Raw genomic sequence first — 21,825 nt, 5'->3', positions numbered from 1 at the left:
GGCTTCGTACAAACAGGCTTATTAGGGCACAGGGTAGAGGCCATAGGGCAATCTCCACTTTGAATCACTCTTTTCAATTTCTTTTAATCTACATTAACTTTCTGGGTTGACTTTACCAGTGCTCCATCTTTACTGGGTAATTTGAGCATACTGGCTGGAGACAGGTGATGTTTGTCTGTGCAGCTCTTTACTAGTAACTGAGCAGGTAAAGGTGCGTACATTGCAGGGAGGGCGGCAAAATTTTATTATTAAAACAACCCATTCTGAAAAGCTGCATAGAAAGATATCTTTATTATTGGAGGCCTTCAGAATTTGGATACATGTATGAGTAGGTTTTCCTTTTCCACCAATAGCTAGAAGTGCACGGACCTAATGACTGGATCAGCTAACTGTTCATTCACTGAACTTCATGGAACCATCCTAGACTGAAATCAGTTCATTCTTTTTTCTCATTATACTAGAGAAAGAAATAAGGAAACAGTTACTAAAGATAACAGAGGGAAAACAAACAGACAAGCATCAAATCTGATTTTACTGTCTTTATAAACTTTCCTTCTTGCTTCCACTTCTTCAAGATAAAAGAAAATACATGGAAACAGGTAACTTTGGGGAATAGATAATAAAAAGAGGTAAAGTGGGATGTATGATTGCAAAAGTGAGGCTGTAGTTTTTTTGTTGTTGTTTGTTTGTTTGTTTGTTTTGTCTTAAAAGGAGAATGTAAGGGTGAAAAGGCAAAAAAAATCAAGAGCAATTTTTTACATAAAGGCATTATCTTTAAAGAACAGAGATTTGTATTTCATTAGAATTATTACATACTGACCTAGTCAACGACATGCACTGTTTTGGGAGGAAAAGGGAGTTATATGAAGTACATTACTATCGTCCCTGCTTTTCAGAAGTAGTAAAAAGCATACCAGTGTAAAATGGAACATGAACACCTTAAATTGTGTCAGCACAGGAAAAGCAAGTCAGACTCAGAGAACTTCATAGCTTCTTGAAATTTTCAGTGTATGTATTCATGAGGGTGGTGAATGACTGCTGTCATTAAGAGGTTAATAATAATTATAATTTTATCTTTTTAGTTTTATCCCTTTCTACATACTTGAGCAGGTCAGTTCTGTTAACGTTGCAGTGAAACATTTGGATAGCCAGCATTTTGCTGAATTTTGATGCTCATTGCAAATTGCTTGTCAGTCTTGCTGAATAGGAATAGGTGTCCAAACAGACAAGGTCACATCATGGAATTTGAACGCTTCACAAATGGAAACGTTAGCCAGCTGTTTGGTAAGTTTGGAGATAATCACGTATTTATAGCACTTGTGTTCCTTGTCCACTTGGGGTTTTGACAGAGATTGACATGTTTCTGAAAGGAAAGGAGTGCTCTCAGACCTTGTGATGCATGTTTGCAGTTCCTACGCTATTTCATGAATTGTGTTGATGTGATTTGTAATAAGACAGATGTATAAATGTATAAAGCAAACAAGTTACCACTTCAGCTGGCAGTCTTAAGGAAATAATTCTTTCACCTGTTGGATGAAGGCAAATCTCTGTTTTCCAAAATTTACACTGAGTAGTATACAAGGTTTTAACCACAATAATTTTTTTCTAGATCTATTTACTGTAGGAAAAAAAATGCAATATTGTACTTCAGTTAGGTTTAGAATTCACAAGGCTATTTGATTTAGAGGTTAGTGCTTAGTATCGTATTTGGAAGAATCATTTCTTTGGTTACCAGTACGGCAGCTTGATGACCCAAGTGTCCTCATTCATCTTCAGCATTTATTACCTCTTCAAATCTTCTGTTCAATAGTCCTTTGTTACTCATTTTCTCATATATTATGAAACTATAGGAAAGAAATAAAGTTCTGGGATAATATCAGTTTCCCTAGTCTTTCAATTTGTCTCCTCTGTTTAAGCTCATTGCCTTGCCAGGATCCTAACATCGTACTTGATTGACCAGTCAAATTGCTCCGAAATACTAGTCTGATCATGGCTTGCTGTCTTAGTGCGTCTCTAAATTCCTTTTCAGTAGATAACACTGATGTTAGGTAATATTATCCAGTGCCTGTTAGTTTGTGGGGGGTTGTGTGTTTGTTTTTGGTTTTGTTTCACAGTCAAAATACCCCTTCTCCAGTTGTGTGTAGCTTTGTCATTCCCCAGCGCAGGGCAGCAAGCCGAATCCCCTGCCTGTCATTCTCTGGTTTTGACTGGCACTTTGTGAACCCTGTAATAAATTCTATGTCTGGTCCTGTCAAAGCAGCATTGTCTGTCAGTGCACAGCGAGGCACAGGTTAAGTTGTTAGCAGTACAACTGCACAGAGGAACTAATCTTTCGCTATAACACTTCACCTTGTTCCCCAGGGCTTAATCAAGATCTTTACACAGCCATAAAGCTCATTGTTTTGGTTTACGGCGATTGTGGCAGAAAAAGGCTTGCTGTGCATCTCTCTGCTTATATTATTTTTAGTCAGTGTTTAGATTTCCCTTTTCTTCAGACGTGTTAGTCTTTAAACATTTAATATAATATTGTACATTATTTCATGTCTTGAAATTGCTTCTTTCCATAAAGAAAATATGGTCACTGGAGCAATAGGTTACTTTGAAGTCTTCTCTTACAAAGCATTGATGAAATTTTGAACCCTCAGCAACACTGTGATTTAAACAGGCTGAATTGTAATGATGCACTCGTTAATGAAAATAACCTGAACTGGTTTAAAAATGTAAAAAAAAAAAAAAAATAATGGGGAGCACTAATACTGCCAGTAGTTCATTTCCATAGACCATTTTGCTATCGCTTAAGTCTCTTTAGTATTCTAGTAGCTGCCTGGTACTCTCACTGCAGTGGAAAAAATACCTAAAAAGCAGTGTTAAAAATAAAGGTGCAGGGCAGTCCCCGTGGCCGAGGGGCAGCCTTTCTCTCTGGCAAGCCAAATGGCCCGGGGGAGCCAGCCCCAGAAAAGGGGCCCTCAGCACCCCCAACCCTCCTCCTTGTCCACGTGAGGGCATCTTCCAGGCCGCTCCCAACACAGCCGCCTTTGGCCACGCGTGGGCCACTCCATCACAGAGGCTTGCTGAGGTCGCAGTGGCCACCAGTGCCTTGCCTTTGCTGCGGGCCCTATAAAACAGGCCCCCTGCAGCTGGCCCAGCATTCGCTGAGCACCTGGGCCCTCTGACTGCCAGCTTGTGCGGCAGGAGGAAGACTAGAAGAGCAAGGCGAGCAGCAGGCCTCCTTGGTGTGCGAGGACAGCGATGCCGTCCGGTGAAGCACCAAGAAGGGATGCACCTGAGCAGAAGGAGATGTGTCGTGGGTGGAGGGATAGCGCCGGCGGCACAAGAGACACCAGTGCCCAAGGGACCTCTGGCGCCCAGCCCACAGACACATCCAGGCGGTACCATTGGCACCGCAACGATGCGGGGAACAGGCCGGCCCCTCACACACCCAGCGACAGGGATCCTGGGCCTTACCATAGGAGCAACGGTGACGTGGGGTGAAGGCGGGAGCATCGGGCAGACAGCCGCGGGGAGCAGAGGCGTGCCCATAGTCCGGAGCACAGTGCGGGACCCAGTAATGGCCGTAAACCAGAGGGCAGCATCGGACCCATGCATGACAATCAAGCCGACAGTGGCGTGGGACCGAGGCGTGGGACTGGACGACCCCCTGGTTCGGCACCCTGGCCTGAGAACATTCCGGACGGAAGGCATCCCGTTTGGGCAGTCCCGGGCAAGGACTGGCTTAGCCTTCTGCCCAACACCGTGGAGCCCATGGAGCTGGATCCACCACATGTGGAGGAACGGATGGAAGTGGATCCACCTCTGCCAGGGACAGGCCTGGGACTACTGCGGCATGTCTTTGTGCTCTGCCATCCGAGAGCACCAACAGCATCGCAGGAGTGCCCGGCGAGCCCCCTACTCGTTGCTCAGGCTCCATCGCAAGCATTAGCTTGGAGCCACCAAACACCACGGACATCCCGCAGCCTTGCCTGCAAGATGTCCCGGCAATAAACAGCTCTTGCCGATTCTCAGGGGTTGTGTGAGTGCTTCTTTTTTGGGGGGGAATGGGCTAAAGTTGCGCCAGGGGAGGTTTAGGTTGGATATTAGGAAGAACTTCTTTACCGAAAGGGTTGTTAGGCATTGGAATGGGCTGCCCAGGGAAGTGGCTGAGTCACCATCCCTGGAGGTCTTGAAAAGACGTTTAGATGTAGAGCTTAGTGATCTGGTTTAGTGGAGGACTTGGTAGTGTTAGGTCAGAGGTTGGGCTAGGTGATCTTGGAAGTCTCTTCCAACCTAGGTGATTCTGTGACTCTGTGATTCATTAAATAAAGGTGGAAAAGTGTTTCAGACACCCAGGTCTTTGATTACTTGTAGATATAAAAGTGCATTTCTAGTGACTGTTGGGGTCTTGAAACCAAATCACTGTTGCTAGTGGTAAATCTCTTTTGTTAATGACTCTGTAGGACTCTTCTGCCAAACCAGCTCTGGGACTGTAAGGTCTAAAACACCATCTGGGTTAGGTGTAGGATTTAGCGTGGCTGATGCTTAAGTTAGAAGTGGCATTGTCATACACTCTTCTGCTTGTGATGTGCATACAAAGGGAGTAATAGACTATTAAATACTGCATTTTTCTGTTGTCTATACTTGGAGCTAATGGCATGTTGATGTCTGTGATGGATGTTGACATAAAGGAATGTATGAATGCGTCTTCCCTCATAAGAAGATGGTACGTTAGAGATGCACTGTCTTGCAGCTTAATGTAGTTTAAATGTTAATCCAGATGGCTTGCATAGCAGGCCCTTTAAAAGGATAATATGCTGCTTGCTGACGTATACTTCAGAGATGGATTGATTAGAGGAAATGCAGTTAGCTGGGAGCTGGAACTAATATTTTTAGGTTTTGTTATTTTGCTTTGGCTTATTTTTAATGTCACATCTTAGGCCCTTTGGGAAAAAGAAACCTCTGTGCAGTTGTAGGAGACTGAAGAATGTCAGCATAAACACTTGTAGAAAAAGGAGGAGAAATAAATTGGAGAAAAAAGAAAAAAAGCATGTAGGCAGGACAGAGTAGTCAGCCAGTCTAACTTCTGTTTTCAGAAAGATACTGGAACAAATGTTCAGGCCATGCGATCATGAGAAAACAGCACAGTGGTACCTAGCAGCTGACATGGATTTATCAAAAAGAAAACATGTCAAACTGACCTAATTTCCTTCAATGACAGGTTAATAGACCTTGTGGAAGCAAAGAAGCTGTAGATGTAGGGGACTGCAGCTGCGGTTGAGTGAAGGCTTCGATGCTGTTGCCTGTGGCATCCTCAAAGGCAAGCTAAGGAAGCGTGGTGTCTGTAAAGGCAGCGTGGGACAGAGGCACAAAGTGTGTAGCAGCTGTGTGCAAATGGTTGGGAGCAAAGCAGTGAGGAGGATTTGGGGACTGGGTGCTTTCCAGGAAGGTTACAGAAGCATGGGGATGGGTTGCGTGTGACCCTTCTGGCATGTCCATCCCGAGGCCTTTCAGAATAGGCTGCAAAAATGTACATCACCAGGGGTTTTAGCAGGGAGGTTTCATCTCTTGTTTTGAGGCTTGGAGATGAACTTCATGATCTGAGCTCCTTTCAAGGATTTTGTATCGTGTTGTCTCATAAAAGGCTGGCTCGCTGTTTTCATTGGCAGATGGAGTCTTAACTGGTAACCAGAATAAGGTTGGCTGTAAAGAGCAGAGCTCCGGTGCATTGATTATATCTCCCTGCTCTTTCTTGTGGCAAGCATAACATGGAAAATATCTAGATTATTACAAACTTGATTTTCAATTTCATTGCACAAAAGTACCCTAAACAAAGCTGCAAAAACAAAGACTAAACAAAAAGATGGTAACAAAGGACTGGGTTGGTTGTATGTGGCTTTAAAGAAAAAAAAAGTCTCCATTTCCTGATGAGGTGTATGCATTTCCCTGATGTTACATTTGCATAATTTTTTCTTTTATTTATATCCATTTAATTCTCTGACACCATTGTTGACTAGATAATGAACCAAATGAGTGAATTCTCTTGGATATATGCAGAATGTTTACTAAGTAATGTACCTAGTTAGATTAGTTCAGACGGAACCCCTGGCCATGTCAAATACATTATTCACATATTATTACTGCTCATTACTTTTCAACACAATCAAATGCATACTGAATTTTAAAAATTTCCTTTGTGAAGGCAAGTGCAAGTATTAGGGGAAGAATGGCAACTTAATCCGCTCTTCTCTCTCCTTAAAATCATCTCCATGATGTTGTGTGGACGTTCTCCACAAACCTTTCTATTTCATCCACTGTAGGAATATGGGGAGACTGGGAAATGCATGTCTGGTGTCTGTGCTGTCTTTATTTCAGATAGTTAGAGGTAGAGCCAGTTCTGATATTGTACAATGAATATGGAAGATGAATGCTGTAGCTATTCAGTACCTTTATATAGCTAATTGTCTGTTTTTAATTTCCACCTTGTGCTGCATTTTGCTATGAAGTTTTAGTGCTTTGGAACGAATACATGTAGGGATAGTTCCAACATGATAAATATAATTAAAAATAGTTCTGCAACAAAGAATATTAATTATTTTTCCTTTGGAAATTTCTGCAGAAGTGATAATGATTTGCTTTCATACGCTTTAGTTCCCTCGATCTTAGCACTTGGACAAAGATCAATATATTTTATATTTCTGTATGCAGCGTATTAATTTGTTATTTTAGTATCTCAGGCTGGTGTTGTCTTTGAGATATCCTTGTTACTTTGTTTATAATTAGGGAACTCTTGGAAGAATGTGCTTTTCAATCTATTGTAGGTTTTTTTTTCCCGTGTTGAAATAATTTGCAGATAATGATCTGAAGTGAATTAATGATTAGTTCTATCAGTAAAATTTAACAAATTAGATAGGAGAGGAACAATGAAGATTGAAAAGTTAACTCAGTATTGCCACTGGGCATGACAAACTGCTATCGGAAGTACATACATCCTGCCTTCTTACTCTGACTGTGACCAAGTTTGGCTTTTCCTGTGTTTAACGAACTTCCAGTCCCTTTTCATGAACTTGTATATGGAAATATTTGGGCAGCTCCATCTCAAAGGGATGGTAACTTGGGATGGTGTCACCCTCAGCTGCCTCGTCTTGTTTGTGAGGGAAATGTTTGTCTCCATTAAACAAGTATTTTCTCTCTGTCTCATTAGGGAACACAACGCTCTCAGTATAAGGCAATCCTATGTTTGGTTTTGCCAAAGGTTTTGCTGTCTGTATTCTACTTTCACAAACCAACCTCCATGAACTCTCCAGGTGTGTTTGATTACTGTGGAAAAGGTTATGAGGAAAAAGGGAAGAGTTTTCTTCAGAGCTGCCTGTCCGGTGCACTCTGAGGTAGCTCAAGACAGCTGCCCCATGATTATATTTTATATATATATATATATATATATATAGTTATTTTATAAGAGCTACTGCATGGGCTGTCAGCAGTCAGAGGGAGGCAGGGCAGTAACAACTCTGTGCTGAGGAAGAAACTTCCCAGTGCTGCAGAGGGACTTGCAAGCAAAGGATGATTTACGTACTTGCTCTAATTGGGACTTACCTGAGACTTTGCTGTGCTTGGGTCATGTTTCATTCTTCAGCAGAGCAAATTATTAAACATTTTATTACCAGATTCATCACTTTGAGTTGCCTCACACTGAGAACTTGCTGATGACAGCTATTGATCAGAAATCTCCGTGTTTTCTCATCCTGCCTTTGTTACAGCACCGTTGAACTTGATAAAGAATCCAGTACTCCCACTTACATAGAGTGGTATTCTGCCGTGAAGTGGTAATACCTCTCCTGTAGCCAGAGATAAGATTTTCCCCCCAATAAGTCATTCTTAAAATGACCTTGAAGGCTTACATCTATTTAACAGGTACTTGTGTGCTACTTGTGCAACTATACCTTCATTGACATCTTTTTTTTTTTCCAGTCTTAGAAAAGCTCTTGTAAAGATAATGCTGCACACAGTTTCCCTAACGAGTTATGCAAGCTACCGTGAAAGGATTTTGCAGAATCACGCTATAAATCCCTTGAATAGGTGCTATTGATTTCTGAAGAGGTCTTGCTGGAAAAGGAACACGCTGCCCAGGCCTCCAGAGTTGTTGCAAAACTCACTAAAAGGACAATAGCGCTGAAGAAGCAACAGCAGGAGTAAATCAATTCTGCGGCTATTTTCTGTTTGTTTGTTCTCAGTTAGATTATACAGGGGAGTGTATATGGATTAAGCTGTATTATTTCAACATGGGCTGAAAGGTGCTTGCTTTTCCTATTGAGAGCTATTTGATGCGCCTGTAACAAGGGCGAGCTGAGGTGTATTGCTGGGCAGGTGTGGCAAACAGGCTGAGCATTGTCAGGTTCTTTACTTAGTGTGGAACTGCAATTCCTTACACAGCAAGTAGATGTTATCTGCAAGAAAAGAGTAATCCAGTCATGGTGGCAGAGTTATTTTAATGAGGAAGGTGTTTGTCTTACTCTGCCACCGTCTCTCGTACAAGACCAGGACATTATGTTTTGTCAGCTCATCCTTGCAGAAATTGATTATTTTTTTAAATGAAGGTGTAGGAAAGGCATTGTGCCTGTAGGAAATAATTGCATTATTTAAATTTATACTTCCATCATATCTGCAAGCAATATTTGGTGCTTACATTGATTCTGTGGCCAGGTGGCCGAGAAGGCCAATAGCACCCTGCTTGTATTAGAACTACTGTGGCCAGCAGGACCGGGGCAGTGCTTGTCCCTCTGCATTCAACTCTGGTGAGGCCTCACCTCGAGTACTGCGTTCAGCTTTGGGCCCTTCACTACAAGAAGGACATTGAGGTGCTTGAGCGTGAGCAGAAAAGGGCTGTGAAGCTGGTGAAGGGCCTAGAAAATAATGAGGAACGCCTGAGGGAACTGGGGTTGTTTAGGCTGGAGAAGGGGAGGCTGAGGGGAGACCTCATTGCTCCTACAGCTACCCGAGAGGAGGCTGCAGCAAGGTGGGGGCCTCTCCTCAGGTGACAGGTGATAGGGCATGAGTTGTGCCAGAGGAGGTTTACATTGGACATTAGGAAGAAATTCTTCATGGAAAGCGTGATCAGGCATTGGAACGGGCTGCCCAGAGAAGTGGTGGAGTGGCCGTCCCAGGGAGTATTTGAGAGATGTGGATGTGACACTTAAGGACATGGTTTAGGGGGAGACTCTTCATGTTGAAGTGGTGGTTGGACTTGATGATCTTGAAGGTCTTTTCCAACCTAAATGAGTCTATGATTTTATGAAAATGAGAGGAAAAAGAAGCTGCTTGAAGAGAAAATGGAGGAAGGTTCCAGTAAAACTAGGCTAAAATTCACCCACACTTTAAGCCTTTGTTTTAGAAAGGTCTCGGATGTTGACTTGAGCCAAGTCTCCATCCTGTTGTTTCGAGAAACCCTAATTAGAAATCCTTATTCCTCTGTGCCAGAAACGGTGAAGGCAGAGCACTGGTTTTTAAATGAAGCTTAAGCTGCCTTTCGTTTCATTTAATTTCTCCCAGTCATTCCCTGGGTTAGTGAGTACTGTTCTTATTTCCTTCATGTTTGGAAAGGCAGTGCTATCCTCAAGGAATGTGTTTTACCGAAAAGAATGGCTTTAGCCTTTTTCCTTCTCAGGAAAACAGGGCTCTGCAGAGAGTTCTAGACCTATTTTTGTAAGGTGGATTTTGGAGAAACAAACTTTCAATATTAGATGCAAAGAAAGAATTTTATTTTTCCAATTATTATTATTTGTAATTGTTATTATTAAATTTGGGATGTTCTAGCTCTTTCCACATATCATTTATATTTTTTAAAGTTGTCCAAGTGTCCATGTATAAATGGTAGTACTAGAAGTATTACTTTTTTCTGCTCTTCAAGAGCACCTAAAATACTTCTAAAAGATCCACCTGATTTTGGAGTGTATGTTTGAGGAGCCATATTTCACAGAATGGGGCTTTTAAAATCTTGAGAAGTACTCCTTTCTGCTCATAGGCAATTGATGTTATTTCAAGGATGATCCTTAGGCAGTTGAATAGGGCAACTTGTGCAGGGCCTAATGTTCCAATTCACAATGAAAATCCAGTTAAAAATGTTGGAGTTTCCTAGAGGCTTTTGTCTGTCTCTCATACTTGTCTGTAGTCATATAAGAGGAAGAATAATTTTTATTCTTGTATAAAAACTAACCCAGGAGGGTTTTGTCTTTTAACAGCTATTGTGTAACTGTTTTCCTTACCTCCTTTCCAGCATCTTTTTCTTTTAAATACTATTATTGTTGCTTTCTATTTTATTTATTTATTTTTAAATCTAAAGGAACAAAAAAAATGTTTTATGGCTGAGGAGAAGCCTAGATGTTGCCTAGACCTCTGGCAGAGCAAAGCTGAAATCACCTTGTACTGTTTTTCTGCCACATTTACGCCAGTATCTGCTACCTGTGGTTGTTCTATGGGCTGCTTCATGTCCATACTGGTAGGTGGGAATAATGGAACCACTGTATTCTTTCTCTAAGTTCCTAGTCCCAAGTCCATTTAGAATCCAAGAACTGCAAAATAATTTTTTGTCCCTGAAAGGGACACGTGGGGGCCCCTAGTCACAGCGGTCCGAGTAGATCAAGTTGCTCAGGACATCTTCCAGATGAGCTTTGAATATCTGCAAGGAGGGAGGTTCATCGGCCACCCTGAAACACTGCTGCAGTGTCTGACTACGCTCTGGTCCAAAAGGAATTCCTCCTATCTGGGAAGAATTTCCCTTGCCCATCCCTGTCCTTTAGCTGCATGCCCATGAGAAGAACCTGACTCTGTCTTCTCTAATACTCTCCCATCAGGCAGCTTTGTCAGTGGGGACACACAACTTGTAATAAAACAAACACAGTCATTTTGATTAGTTTGCCTTAATTAGAATTCACTGCTGTTTTGCTGAGATGCTCTAGCAGGTTACCCTTTATATTTGTTTCAAATACTGTTACAAGCAGCGAATATTTGTTTCATTAGAGGCCAGTGTCATGTGAAAAGAAAATAAAATACAAATCAAACGCTGTTTAAGCTGTGTACCTGCAGGAAAAAAAAATAAATTAACCGTGATTTCCTTCTTGAGGCACACCGTGAATGTTGTACTGATACTTACTTAGACAACTGTTTATTAATAGTTCAAGGAAAGCCTTTTTCCATAGCATCGACTGTAGAAGTCAATAGCCACAGCCGCAGTGTTACCTGGAAAGGATGCTGCTGACTGGTAAGTTGCTTTTTCAGGTCCTCTATGGCATGAGTAACTATGCTGATTTTTGCATAACACATTTGGGAAGGGGAGTTGTGTGGAAGCATTGTACTTAACAACTGGTACACATAACAGAGCACCCAGCTTTGAGGTTGGAAATAAAGGTGCTACAGGCTAAGAAGCTTGGTAGTTCAGACCAAAGGCATACACAACACTTCCAAAACCCTACATTTTCCCAACCTTTGTCCTGGCATGTCACAGCAATCAATGCTCTGCTAGAGGTTGTCACACATCCTTTTGCATATTGATTGGCTGAATACGTGCAGAATTATGTACGATGCGAAGTCTGAATTTGACTGACAAACGTAACCATTTTGTCATCGTCATTATACTCATCAGAAGTTGTCTGTGGCCTTACTCATGCCTTTGCAATTATTCTCACTGACATTGCTTACACTGCTTTCAAAGAAAAGCTTCTTGGCAGCACAGTGACAGTCAACATCAAGATGGTCTTGTAGTCTTCAGCCACAGTATATAATACAGCTTTGACTGTGGTCCTGTGTTTCTGAGAACAAAGTTGCCCTAAGAGTTTGTCCTCTGTCTGCCATTGCCTGCTGCAAGTGTGATTTGGAAAGCTTGCTGAAATTTGCTCACATTGCCTCCTCTGATTGCAGGCTGGTGTGTGGTGGGAATGTGTGTGTGTCTGGGCAAATCAAATTCTGCATCAAACTTAAGTGTGCACGCTGTAGCTATGCTGTGGCTATGCTGTCATTACATTTGACAGCATGAAAAGTACTGATTGCATCAACAATGATTTAAATCGTCCTCAAGGTCAGTGACAGAGGAGACATGACCAGTATTTGAAGGGGATTGGAGGGTTTTTTCAGTTTTTGGTCTAGACTAATGTTGGCATTAAGTCCCCACAAACGAAGTCAGGTTCCTCAACCCATTTACTTCTTAGCGGACTTGCACATCTCCGGAGAAACCTGATCTAGTGGTGGCATCCCTGCCCAAGGCAGGGGGTTGGAACTGGATGATTTTAAGGTCCCTTCCAACCCAGGCCAATCTATGATTTGATGATGAGAGGTCCAGCTGCACACCACTGCTGACCTTTATTAAACTGTAAGCTTCTCTTCTTCCAGTGGTAGGCATCCATTTACATTCAGAGCTTGCAAGTTGTTGAAGCTTTTGTAATTACTAGGTTTGATGACCTGAAATAGTGTTTTCACCCGGCTTTATGCTGTCTCCTAGGGTGGACCTCGGCTTTTCAAAATTTAGTGATTTTAAAATCGTGCTTTGCAAGCATTGCCTGCTACTGCTCTGGAAAAACTAAACCTAGCAGAGGATGGATTTCCACAGCAAGTCTAGTTGATGGGAGAAAACATGTTTGGGTGGGAACTGAAATAAACCGAGATGGGATCTGACAGGAGAGCGAGTAATCAGTGATTTCCATTTTGTGTTTACCCAAGATACCCTGGGACTTCTTGTAGGGAAATAGGAGCATTTGTTTTTTGGCTTTTAGAAATTAATAGGGCTTCCTTCTTATGCTAGATTGAGTTAGTGAGGCTAGCAGGAGGATATTCCTGTAAAGATGGATAACAATTCTTGAGGGTGAATGGGAGGAAACTGAGCTGGCTCATGATCAGCTGAGTGCCCACCTGTGATTCCACACCATACCATACACTGGGCGATCAGGAAGCATTGCTGGCATCAGTCAGACCTATTCGATAACAGCTTTATTATAGCAAAATAATGGATTCAGTTGCAAAAACCTGATTTCCATTTCTGGTGGAAAGCTCACGTGTGGCTCTTGAGAAACATTTAGTGAAAACAAATGAACCAAAAAAAAAACAAACACAGAACTAAGCAAAACAGCACCCTTTTGGTGAGCTGTTTTTATGCCCGATGGTACGTTTAGAAATTGTCTCATAGCTATTTCTCTACATGCAGCTTCCAGCATATGCTGCTGTCATACAGAAGCTGCTGCTGATGACCTGCAATCTGACAACATTGCAGGAGGAAATATCCGAACGCTGTATTTCTCTGACAGCAACGGAAGCGAGTAAGGAGATCTCTGCTTCCGTACTGGCCTCTGGCAGTTAACTTGTTGGCCATGTTATGCCTAAACAATAAACTGGATCGGATCTGAAAGCTATCTGTTGATCCCTGGTATGGCAGTGTGTATCTCTAGGAAGGTCGTGTGGAGTCGCTGAGGTTGGAGAGGATTTGGCAGTGAATCCAAGCTACAGCTCTTGATATCTCTGAATATTTTTCTGGGGTAGGGATTAATTTAACTGCATGGCTTTTAATATCAAGCTGCTGAATTGCTTGTAGACATGTACTGTAATATTGCTGAATTGATCTTGCTCTGAATGACTGCCATGGTGCTTTCTAATGGGGTAGGGATACGCCTCCATCTCAAGAGAGGAATCAACAACAGAATGAATACATAAAACTCTAAATATATAAATACATGCAACCTATAAATAAATATTATAAAGATATGTGAATATATATGTTGGCATTGTTGCTCATAGCTGCCACATCTACATAAATCCTGAAAAAATGAGGAAATGGAATCAGTCAGTGATTGTTGAGCTGTTTTGATTTGCAAATGCCTTTCCCCACCTTCTTCCCAAATATTGCCTGCTTTCCTCAGCTATTTTTTGCAGGTTCTTTGAATCCCTTGAAAACAGTCAGCTGAACCCTAGGGATTTTCAAACTGAAGGTTGGAAACAACATCTGTGGGTCTCAGTAACAAAAGGGACCTCTTGCACTCCATGGACTCCGTGGATTTTTGCATCTGTCAGGGCTGCATTTGATCCAGAACATTCCTTTATACACTCCAAATCCTCCATCTGGTACATTGTATTCAGGAGACCCAGACAAAGGCAAAGTTTGATCTTACATGTTTAATAGGCTTGATCTTGATTATACATCTCCATTGCCTCCCTGACTTCAACAAAGAGGACTTCTGCATATTCTTCTGATTTCAGAACTGAGCCTTAAATTGCTGGTAGTATCACAGAAATGAAAATACCCTTAGGAACTAACACCTGAGAAATGACAGCCTGGTCCTGAAAATGGAACTAGCTTATTCACCAGCTCCCTCAGTGGTGAAAGCAGGAGTCAGTGGAAAGGATGAGGAGCAATAACAGTGATGAAAGCCGTGGCATCCTTCTGTAGGCAGGCACCAAGGCTGCTTGAAAAAATGTGCAGTGAGCTTTCTGACACTGTCACCATCTTCTGAGAAATGTCTGGATTTCTAAAACTAGACTTAAGGCTCAAGTGAAAAAAAAGGTTTTTAAGAAGTGCATATCTTCTGCCCTGTTCCCCAGCCTTGTCTTTTATGTTCTGCTGCTAGGCACTCGCTGTTAGCAGCAGAATCAGGGTTGACATCCAGGCTTCCCTATTAAATGTGTCCTGGTCAGCTCTCCGGCTGAAAACCAGCAGAGCTCACGGTGCTGGCTGTTCTGGAAGTACTCACAGGGTGGCCTTTCTGCTAGCACTTGGCCTGCAGCAGTTAAAGCCTGTTTCAGATTTATGGTCACCACATTGGCTAGAGCTCACCTAAAATCTTGAGGACAATTAAATACTCTCATCTTCTGAAACAAGCATTAAACCAGCTGGTCTCTTCCCCCACCGCACTGACACTTGGCTCCGGCTTGGGATTGTTGAAGCCTGCCGGGTAGCACGGCCTGATTTCAGCTGTCATTCTTGTGCAGTGACCCGTTTGGTGCTTTTTAGCGACACCTCGTCGCTCCCTGCCACCCCCTGCTGTACCAGGCTTGCAAACAGCTTTTCCTATTTCAGCTCTGAGCAAGAAGGCTGTGCGGCACCAAGAGCTAACACGGTCTCCTAGTGTGTCCCTGACCCTCCAACAGCCTCTCCACGCTCCTACCTATCAGCAGGCACTTGTGTGCTCACTGCTCCTTGTTTCTAAGGTCCTTAGCTTTGGTAGCCCGATGTTGGAAGCTATTGGCTTTGGCTGGGGTGAGGTTTCATAATGGCAAGTCATTTTCTGCTCTGCAATAATCATACCACTGCATGAAACATCTCTAGCTTAATTGAAACTCAGAAAACAATCATGTTTAAGGCCTGTCAGTTAGTCCTTTTTATTTACCATCTCTCCTTCTCACTAGGTGCTAGCAGAGCGCTCCTTCCTTCATGTCTTTTCTCCCCAGTTCTCTGCAACTCTTTGGGTTGAAAGGTGCTGTACAGGTTTGCTTGTGCACTAGGCTTCTGCATGCAGTGTGTACCTCTATTTAAATAAGCAAAACTCGACCAGAAGTGGGAGGTTATGTCAGATTTGGCAGCCTGAGCATCAGGAAATCCTTCGCAGGCCGGCAGGCCGGCAAACTCCCTTGGCCATAAATATACTGTTTCTGTGAGGTGGGTTTGAGTGCAGCAGCAGCCAGCTCCCACGTCTGTGACTGTATTTCTTCATAGCACGGCGATCGGGCTCTGAGCATGGCATGGCCAGCTCAGCCTCCTGCTTCAAGAAGGGGAATGGGGTTTCCTGACAGATTTAGACCACTGAAACGTAGGGATCAGTGTGGATTCTCATGTCACTGATTGAAATCTTAGCACTTCCAAAACCACCGGGGCTGCCACTACAGCCTGCAACAAGGCCATGATTACACGTGTAATTTAAATTTAAATAAAAAAATCTTTGGAGTTATCCTCGGTCTTTGCAATCATATCCCCAGAAATCTGTGTTTTAGCTTCTCACGGGAGCATCAAGAACAAAAAAGCATCTTTCCTCAGAAGTGAAGCTGGCAAAATGATAGAGCTTGTACACAATACTTTCAGTGAGGGACATTCACCTTCCCTCAGTGTTGCTGCTGGCATTACTTCCAAATTACTGGGTGTACTTCTTTCTCTCCTCTTCCTCTTTCTGAAGAATCTATTTCAGTGTCTTGTTGTATGTTTCCTGCTCCATATCGCTTAAGGTTTTTCACTTTACGTGGATCCAGCAACTGCTGGGATACTCAAGACTGCTGAGCCCTTTCAGTTCGAGCAGTAGGTTTTCCCCATCTCTGCTGATCTCTGCAGGGCATCCTTACATGCTTGATATTTATGCGGTGACTACATTTGCATTATCTGTTTGTGACATTCAGAGATGCTGGTAAAGATCTAAGCCTCTTTGAGGCAGGCATCCTAGAAAGCCTAAGGAAAAGGGAAAACGCGGTGTGTATCCCAAAGAGCTTTAATTCCTACGTGATGATTTGGCTTTTCTTTAAGGACTTTATAAGGCATGCTGTTGGAATGGGAGGAAGAATTGTCTAGTTTGATTGAAATGAAAAGAAACAAAAAATCTACCTGTTCATAGGTTAGGTCATACCTAGTTGACCAGTGTGACAAGTCACCTGTCTCCCCCCTCCTCTCCCATTCAGCTTTAACATTTTTGAGCAAGTAATGAGAATATTTCCTGCATATTTCCTATTTTCCTTACCACCTATAAACACAGGCACTCTTAACTAATAATGTAGACAACTCCTACATATAATTTAGAGGACGGACACACTGTAGAACTACACAGCAACATGTGCCACAGATGCACTTTTTTACTGCTGTTTCTTTTCCTTCTGTAACAGCTCAGCATCTCGTTGAGTGCACAGCATGAGGAGTGACCAGCGTTACTACAACTCCAACTGTGCTGTTGTTAGCCTAGAGTGGGCTCTTACTAATATATCCAGTCCCTCTCTGCTGTACTCTGAGACTGTGCTACTCCTCATAGCTGTTTGCAGATTGCTATATTAGGAGCCTAAGCAATTAAGAAATGGAAGTGCTTTGTGACTTTAGTTGTTGCATATGCAGAACACAAGGAAAAATACTCATATTAATACAGTATAATCTCAAGGAAAACTCAGTAAGGGAAAATTACTGGCCAGTAGTTCCAGTAAGCTGCAGGAGCAGCAGCCAGCTTAAGGTTTCAGCACCCATATAGCTAAGAACTTGGTGGCCCTCTGTGAAAATTGTCATTTGTAAAAGGATCTTTGAATCCTTCCTTCCCTTCCCTGCTGTTTTCTTCATTCAGTAACTGCCTTCACAGCAAGATGCCATTTTCCTTCTGGCCTCATCTCCCTCCTTCCATACCCACCTGTAACAAGCCAGGCAGGTTTTTTACAGCCAGGGAACACTGTAATTTGAAGTACACTTCTCTACATGCTTTTGTATAGGTGGGGTCTTAACCAAAGATCTGATTTTTGTTAAATAAATAAATAAATACATAAATAAATCTGATTTAGTAAATGCACCTGTGCAGAGTATCTGAGGGATCACCGTCAGTGCTCCAGTTCTGGGATGTTACCAGTGGCAGCTGAACCAGTAACATTTGTCTTAATTCCTGTGTTTCCTTCCCTCAAGGCTTACATTTTAATTTGTTTCCATGCAGCAAATAAGTTCCACAAAAGGGAAACTTAATAAAAAAGCTGTAGTAAAGAGTATGGCGTAACTGACATAACTTTTTCCTTTTAGAAGCATGAGGATTGCATCACTGATGATTCTGCCTGGCAGTAAATTAAATAAGATACAACCCAAGTTCAGGAAATTAAATTAATTATAAAGGTAATGTAAAATTTTCGTTTTCCTTGCTGCTGTATTCCTGAATACTTTAATTGTTGCCTGGAACAGTTAATACCCCATAAAGAAAATAAATATCCCCTTTTCTTAAGACACCCCTCTTTTCATTTTTTTTTAGGGATACCAGGCTGTGTGTTTATGGGTAGTCTGGATTTCATCAGTTAATGCAAGAGCTCATGTGATTCAGGGAACATTGTTTCTGAAGAGAGCCCTGACAGGTACCATTACCAGTGGGCTGTCCTGTAGTGGCTGTGCTCAGGAGTCATTCCTAGCCCTTCTCAAACACCTCGGCTGCATCAAAAAGTCCTTTGGCTTACCATGACTCCATTGAAACGAATGGAGAACGTTGACGTATATAGCTGTATTTCAGCCTGGCTCATTACATAGTTTACTTTTTTTTGTAGTAGTAGTAGTAATAGCATTTATATTATGTTCATCTTTATTTAACAGAAGTAAACATGGCTGAAATATTTGTAGCAGAAGGAGGAGACAGCTGTGTGCTTCCATACCGGAGATGTCAGACTTTGGTATAACAGAACAAGTAGCTAGAAACAGATAATTTTCTCTGACTTCATTTATTAAGCAGTTTGATTGTTTCATTTTCTCCAGTTTTGCAAATTAGGCATAACCAGATTTGCTTAATAGAGTGATAGACCTGTGTGCTAAATTATACAGAGCAACGTTATTTATAAGGTGCTTTTAATTTGTCCATATAGACTCATCTTACCAATATTTATCTTCTAATCTTACAAATTCAGAGCAGGTAATCTCTGTCTAAATGAAGCTGCTGTTCATACAGTACTCTTCATACTGTTCATACGTTTTCTTTAAAGAAAACAAAGAAATCAGAGCAACGTTTAACATTGGGAAAGGCTCATACCAGAAAAGAAATTAATTAGGTGTGAAGTATCATTAATGATGCCAGTGTCCAAAATGTTTGTGTTATCAAAACGGCCAGAGGAGGGATGATAGCATACTGAAGGTTAAGCCTTAATTTCAGAAACACCTTTCCATGTTGGATCTCAGCCGTGCAGTAATGTTTAGATACAGGTATCTCTTTTTAAGATTCAAAGAAGGGATGTGCTTAGGTCATTGCAAATGACCCAATATCTGCCTTTTTTCACCCACTCGTTCTATTCACTGGTAGCAGAGGTGGTGTGGGTGGGGGTAACACAAAAATAAATAACCCACAGGTATCTTTAAAAATGCAGGGTATGACCTAAAAATGACCAGGGTATGACTGCACCTTCTTCCAGTTCTCTGATTTGGGTTTGAGTCTTGGAACATGAAGAATTGCATCTGTGGAGCCAGTCTGGACTATGTTCACTGATAAACACCGTGTGCTACCTGGATGTTTCTAAGTGCATCCCTAAAGGGCTGTATTTATTACTTAGGCAGTCTTCAGTCCCTGACAGCGGTAACAAATGGTTTGTGGAGCACTTAGGCACGTGCACAGGTCTGTCCCTGGAGCACTCAGTGAAGCACTTCAGTGTGCTCTTAAACCCCTTAACTTCAGCTCCCGGTTTTATCAGGAGGATTTTTTTTGAAGGCAAGAGGCTCTTCTTATCTCACAGATGGTCTAGGCTGCCTTATGGCAAAATGGTTCTCAAAAACTCTTCATTATACAAAATGTTAATTTTCTTTCCCTTCCTCAGATGCAACAGTCAGTGACCTCACAACTATTCCTTTTTTTTTTTTTTTTTTAACCTTTGCATCTGGGAAATACTGTCCTGATTCTAATGATTTCACATCTGCTGTTTCCTCATGCGAGATAGCAATGAAAATCCTTTGTATTTTCCCCAAATTGAGGCATTTACATGTTGGTGCATCCATGCCAGTCATTAACTCTGTAAGTTTTCACATTTATGCATCGGCTTGGTTAGGAAAGTTCTGGATGTGAATGAAGAAGCAAGGAAGATCAAATGTTTTAAAGCACAAAGACGTGGCTCATATTGCTTTCTAAGGTTTTGTCCAGAAAGACATATTGAGTAAGATTGTAAATTCTTCTAGATGGTTTTATTTTTTTTTCTTCTTTCCACCTAAATAGCTGGGCAGATTTTAGGGTGGAGATAAAGTATGCCGTATGCAAGTTTTCCTGCTGAATACTTTAGATTGAGGATGATGCTGAGGATTTTTGACATTCAGGCATCATTAGAGTCATCTTTTCTGATGTCCTTTATAGCATTGGTTAAAGTGCCTCATCTGGTAATGCTGAACTAAATTATTTCTAAATATACCCATTCTTGTTGTAGAAACTAGAAAGCATAATATATTCCTCTGTAAGCTGTGCGGGTGTCTTCTCTGGTAGTATAAAAATGTTCACTCCCAAGTCATTTCATCTACTTTTAGATATCATAATGAGTTTTCTGCCAGATTAAAGCACAGTGACCAGGGAGGGATAACAAGAAAGATTAGGGCTGTGGAAAAACTTTGTTATGAAAGAGTGGAAAGATTGATACTGTTCACTATGGAGAAGCAGTAAGTAAGAACAGATATTAAAAATTGCCCTGTCATTTGTTATTGTGAAGGCAAGAGGGGGCTCATTCCCCCATGACATCAGGAGATAGGTATATTCATTTAAATGAGAGACCTAATGTCAGTTTGAAAGTAAATTCCTTGCTTTTACCCAGCGGATAGTTTTACCTCTTTCAAGATGTCACTTAAGACTAAGAGATGAATGAGACTTCTTTTAAATAATAATAAAAGAAGCCTACTAATTCATTAAGATAGGCAGAATTTCCCATTGTATATCCAGTGTGACAACACTACAAATGAAAAACTAAGCCTAAAATGCTCGAGGCATTTGGAAGAATCATAGTGTTTCAGTGCAATGGATTGTAAGTAAAACTCCTCTATTTTCAGCCATTTGCCCCACATAACATAAAATGATGAGAAGAGTCAGAGGAATCAGAAAAAGAGAAGACTTTATGGAAATAATATCTCTGGGTAATGTTCCCCTTGTGTTATCTTCATAAATATATAACCTGTATATAATACATAAAACAGTAAAGGAAGTTTTATGTAATCTTTGGGACTGTTTTTCTTAAATGTCAATTTTTTTTAGGTATGAATTATTTAACTCTATGACTTGTGCCATGAATAGGAAAGGCTTTTCTTTGTGAACTGAAAAATGCAGGTTACTTGAAACTAGGGATAAATTGTGTCTCCTGGCATGCATGTAAGTAGGTATTTAGTTGAGACACCAGTAGTTTTAATGTTTAACTTAGGAAGTGTTTGAGGTTTAGCATATTTCTCCTAGAGAACTTGTCTGATGTTTTCATTTTCTGCTGTCTTTCCGGCTTAGCAGGAGAGATGATGTGATACTGAAACTCTTAGCATGCTTTGGTTATCTACTGATACATGGATAATCCAGAAACTTGTCAAAGAACAACAAAAGAATATGAATCGAGCATCTAAGTGAACCGTAAATGAGAAGTGTATCTGGTAGGCTTAGAAACATGACTCCAAAAAAAATGATCCACTAAAAAAATGAAAGAGCTCACTAGAGCCTGCTTACAGAAAAGGCTTGACAGGTCTGAAAAGGCTTGCAGCAGACGTGCCAGCAGGTGTTTTATCCTCCATCATGTTTTGCAAGGACTACAAAGGGCTGTCTGATTACTTAATTGTCTGGCTGGGCTCTGGTATTTTGCTCATACTGTTTAGATCCTTGCTTTAATAGGATAGTTGCACTCATTGGTTTTGTTTAGTTTAGCAATCGTCTTCCTGACTCACAACCATAAAATATAAATGGCTTAACATGCAGTAATTGAATCCACTGTCTGTAGGTGCTTCAGGAAGCTCTGTGATTAGTTTGTTTTTCCCATCTAATATAGCGCTGCCTTTCTAAATGGATTCCCACCTGGGGGAAGATGTGGTAGAGGGAATAGGAGCTGGAGAGAAAAGGGGAGAATTTTGAAAAGAAGAAAAGCACAGAAGTTACACGCTTTTCCTTCAACTGCCCAAACACTCACCTCCCCAAATGTGGCTCTTAAGGCTAAGAAACCCTGAGC

At 41.6% G+C, this 21,825-nt stretch overlaps 1 protein-coding gene across 1 annotated transcript; it reads right to left on the bottom strand.

The window, feature by feature from the left end:
• Positions 1-314: 314 nt before the first annotated feature.
• LOC136791260 (uncharacterized) lies at positions 315-4,738 on the bottom strand. The gene is made up of 2 exons (XM_067000635.1): positions 1,733-4,738; positions 315-457 (listed from the first exon to the last, which is right to left on the bottom strand). The coding sequence occupies exon 1, from the start codon at positions 3,781-3,783 to the stop codon at positions 2,806-2,808; it is 978 nt and encodes a 325-aa protein (XP_066856736.1). The 5' UTR covers positions 3,784-4,738; the 3' UTR covers positions 315-457; positions 1,733-2,805.
• Positions 4,739-21,825: the final 17,087 nt, after the last annotated feature.

Source organism: Anser cygnoides, chromosome 7 (genome assembly GCF_040182565.1).
Source record: "Anser cygnoides isolate HZ-2024a breed goose chromosome 7, Taihu_goose_T2T_genome, whole genome shotgun sequence".
Taxonomy (NCBI): Eukaryota; Metazoa; Chordata; class Aves; order Anseriformes; family Anatidae; genus Anser; species Anser cygnoides.
The sequence above is the reverse complement of the archived record's forward strand: the minus strand, read 5'-3'. Positions and strand labels throughout refer to the sequence as shown.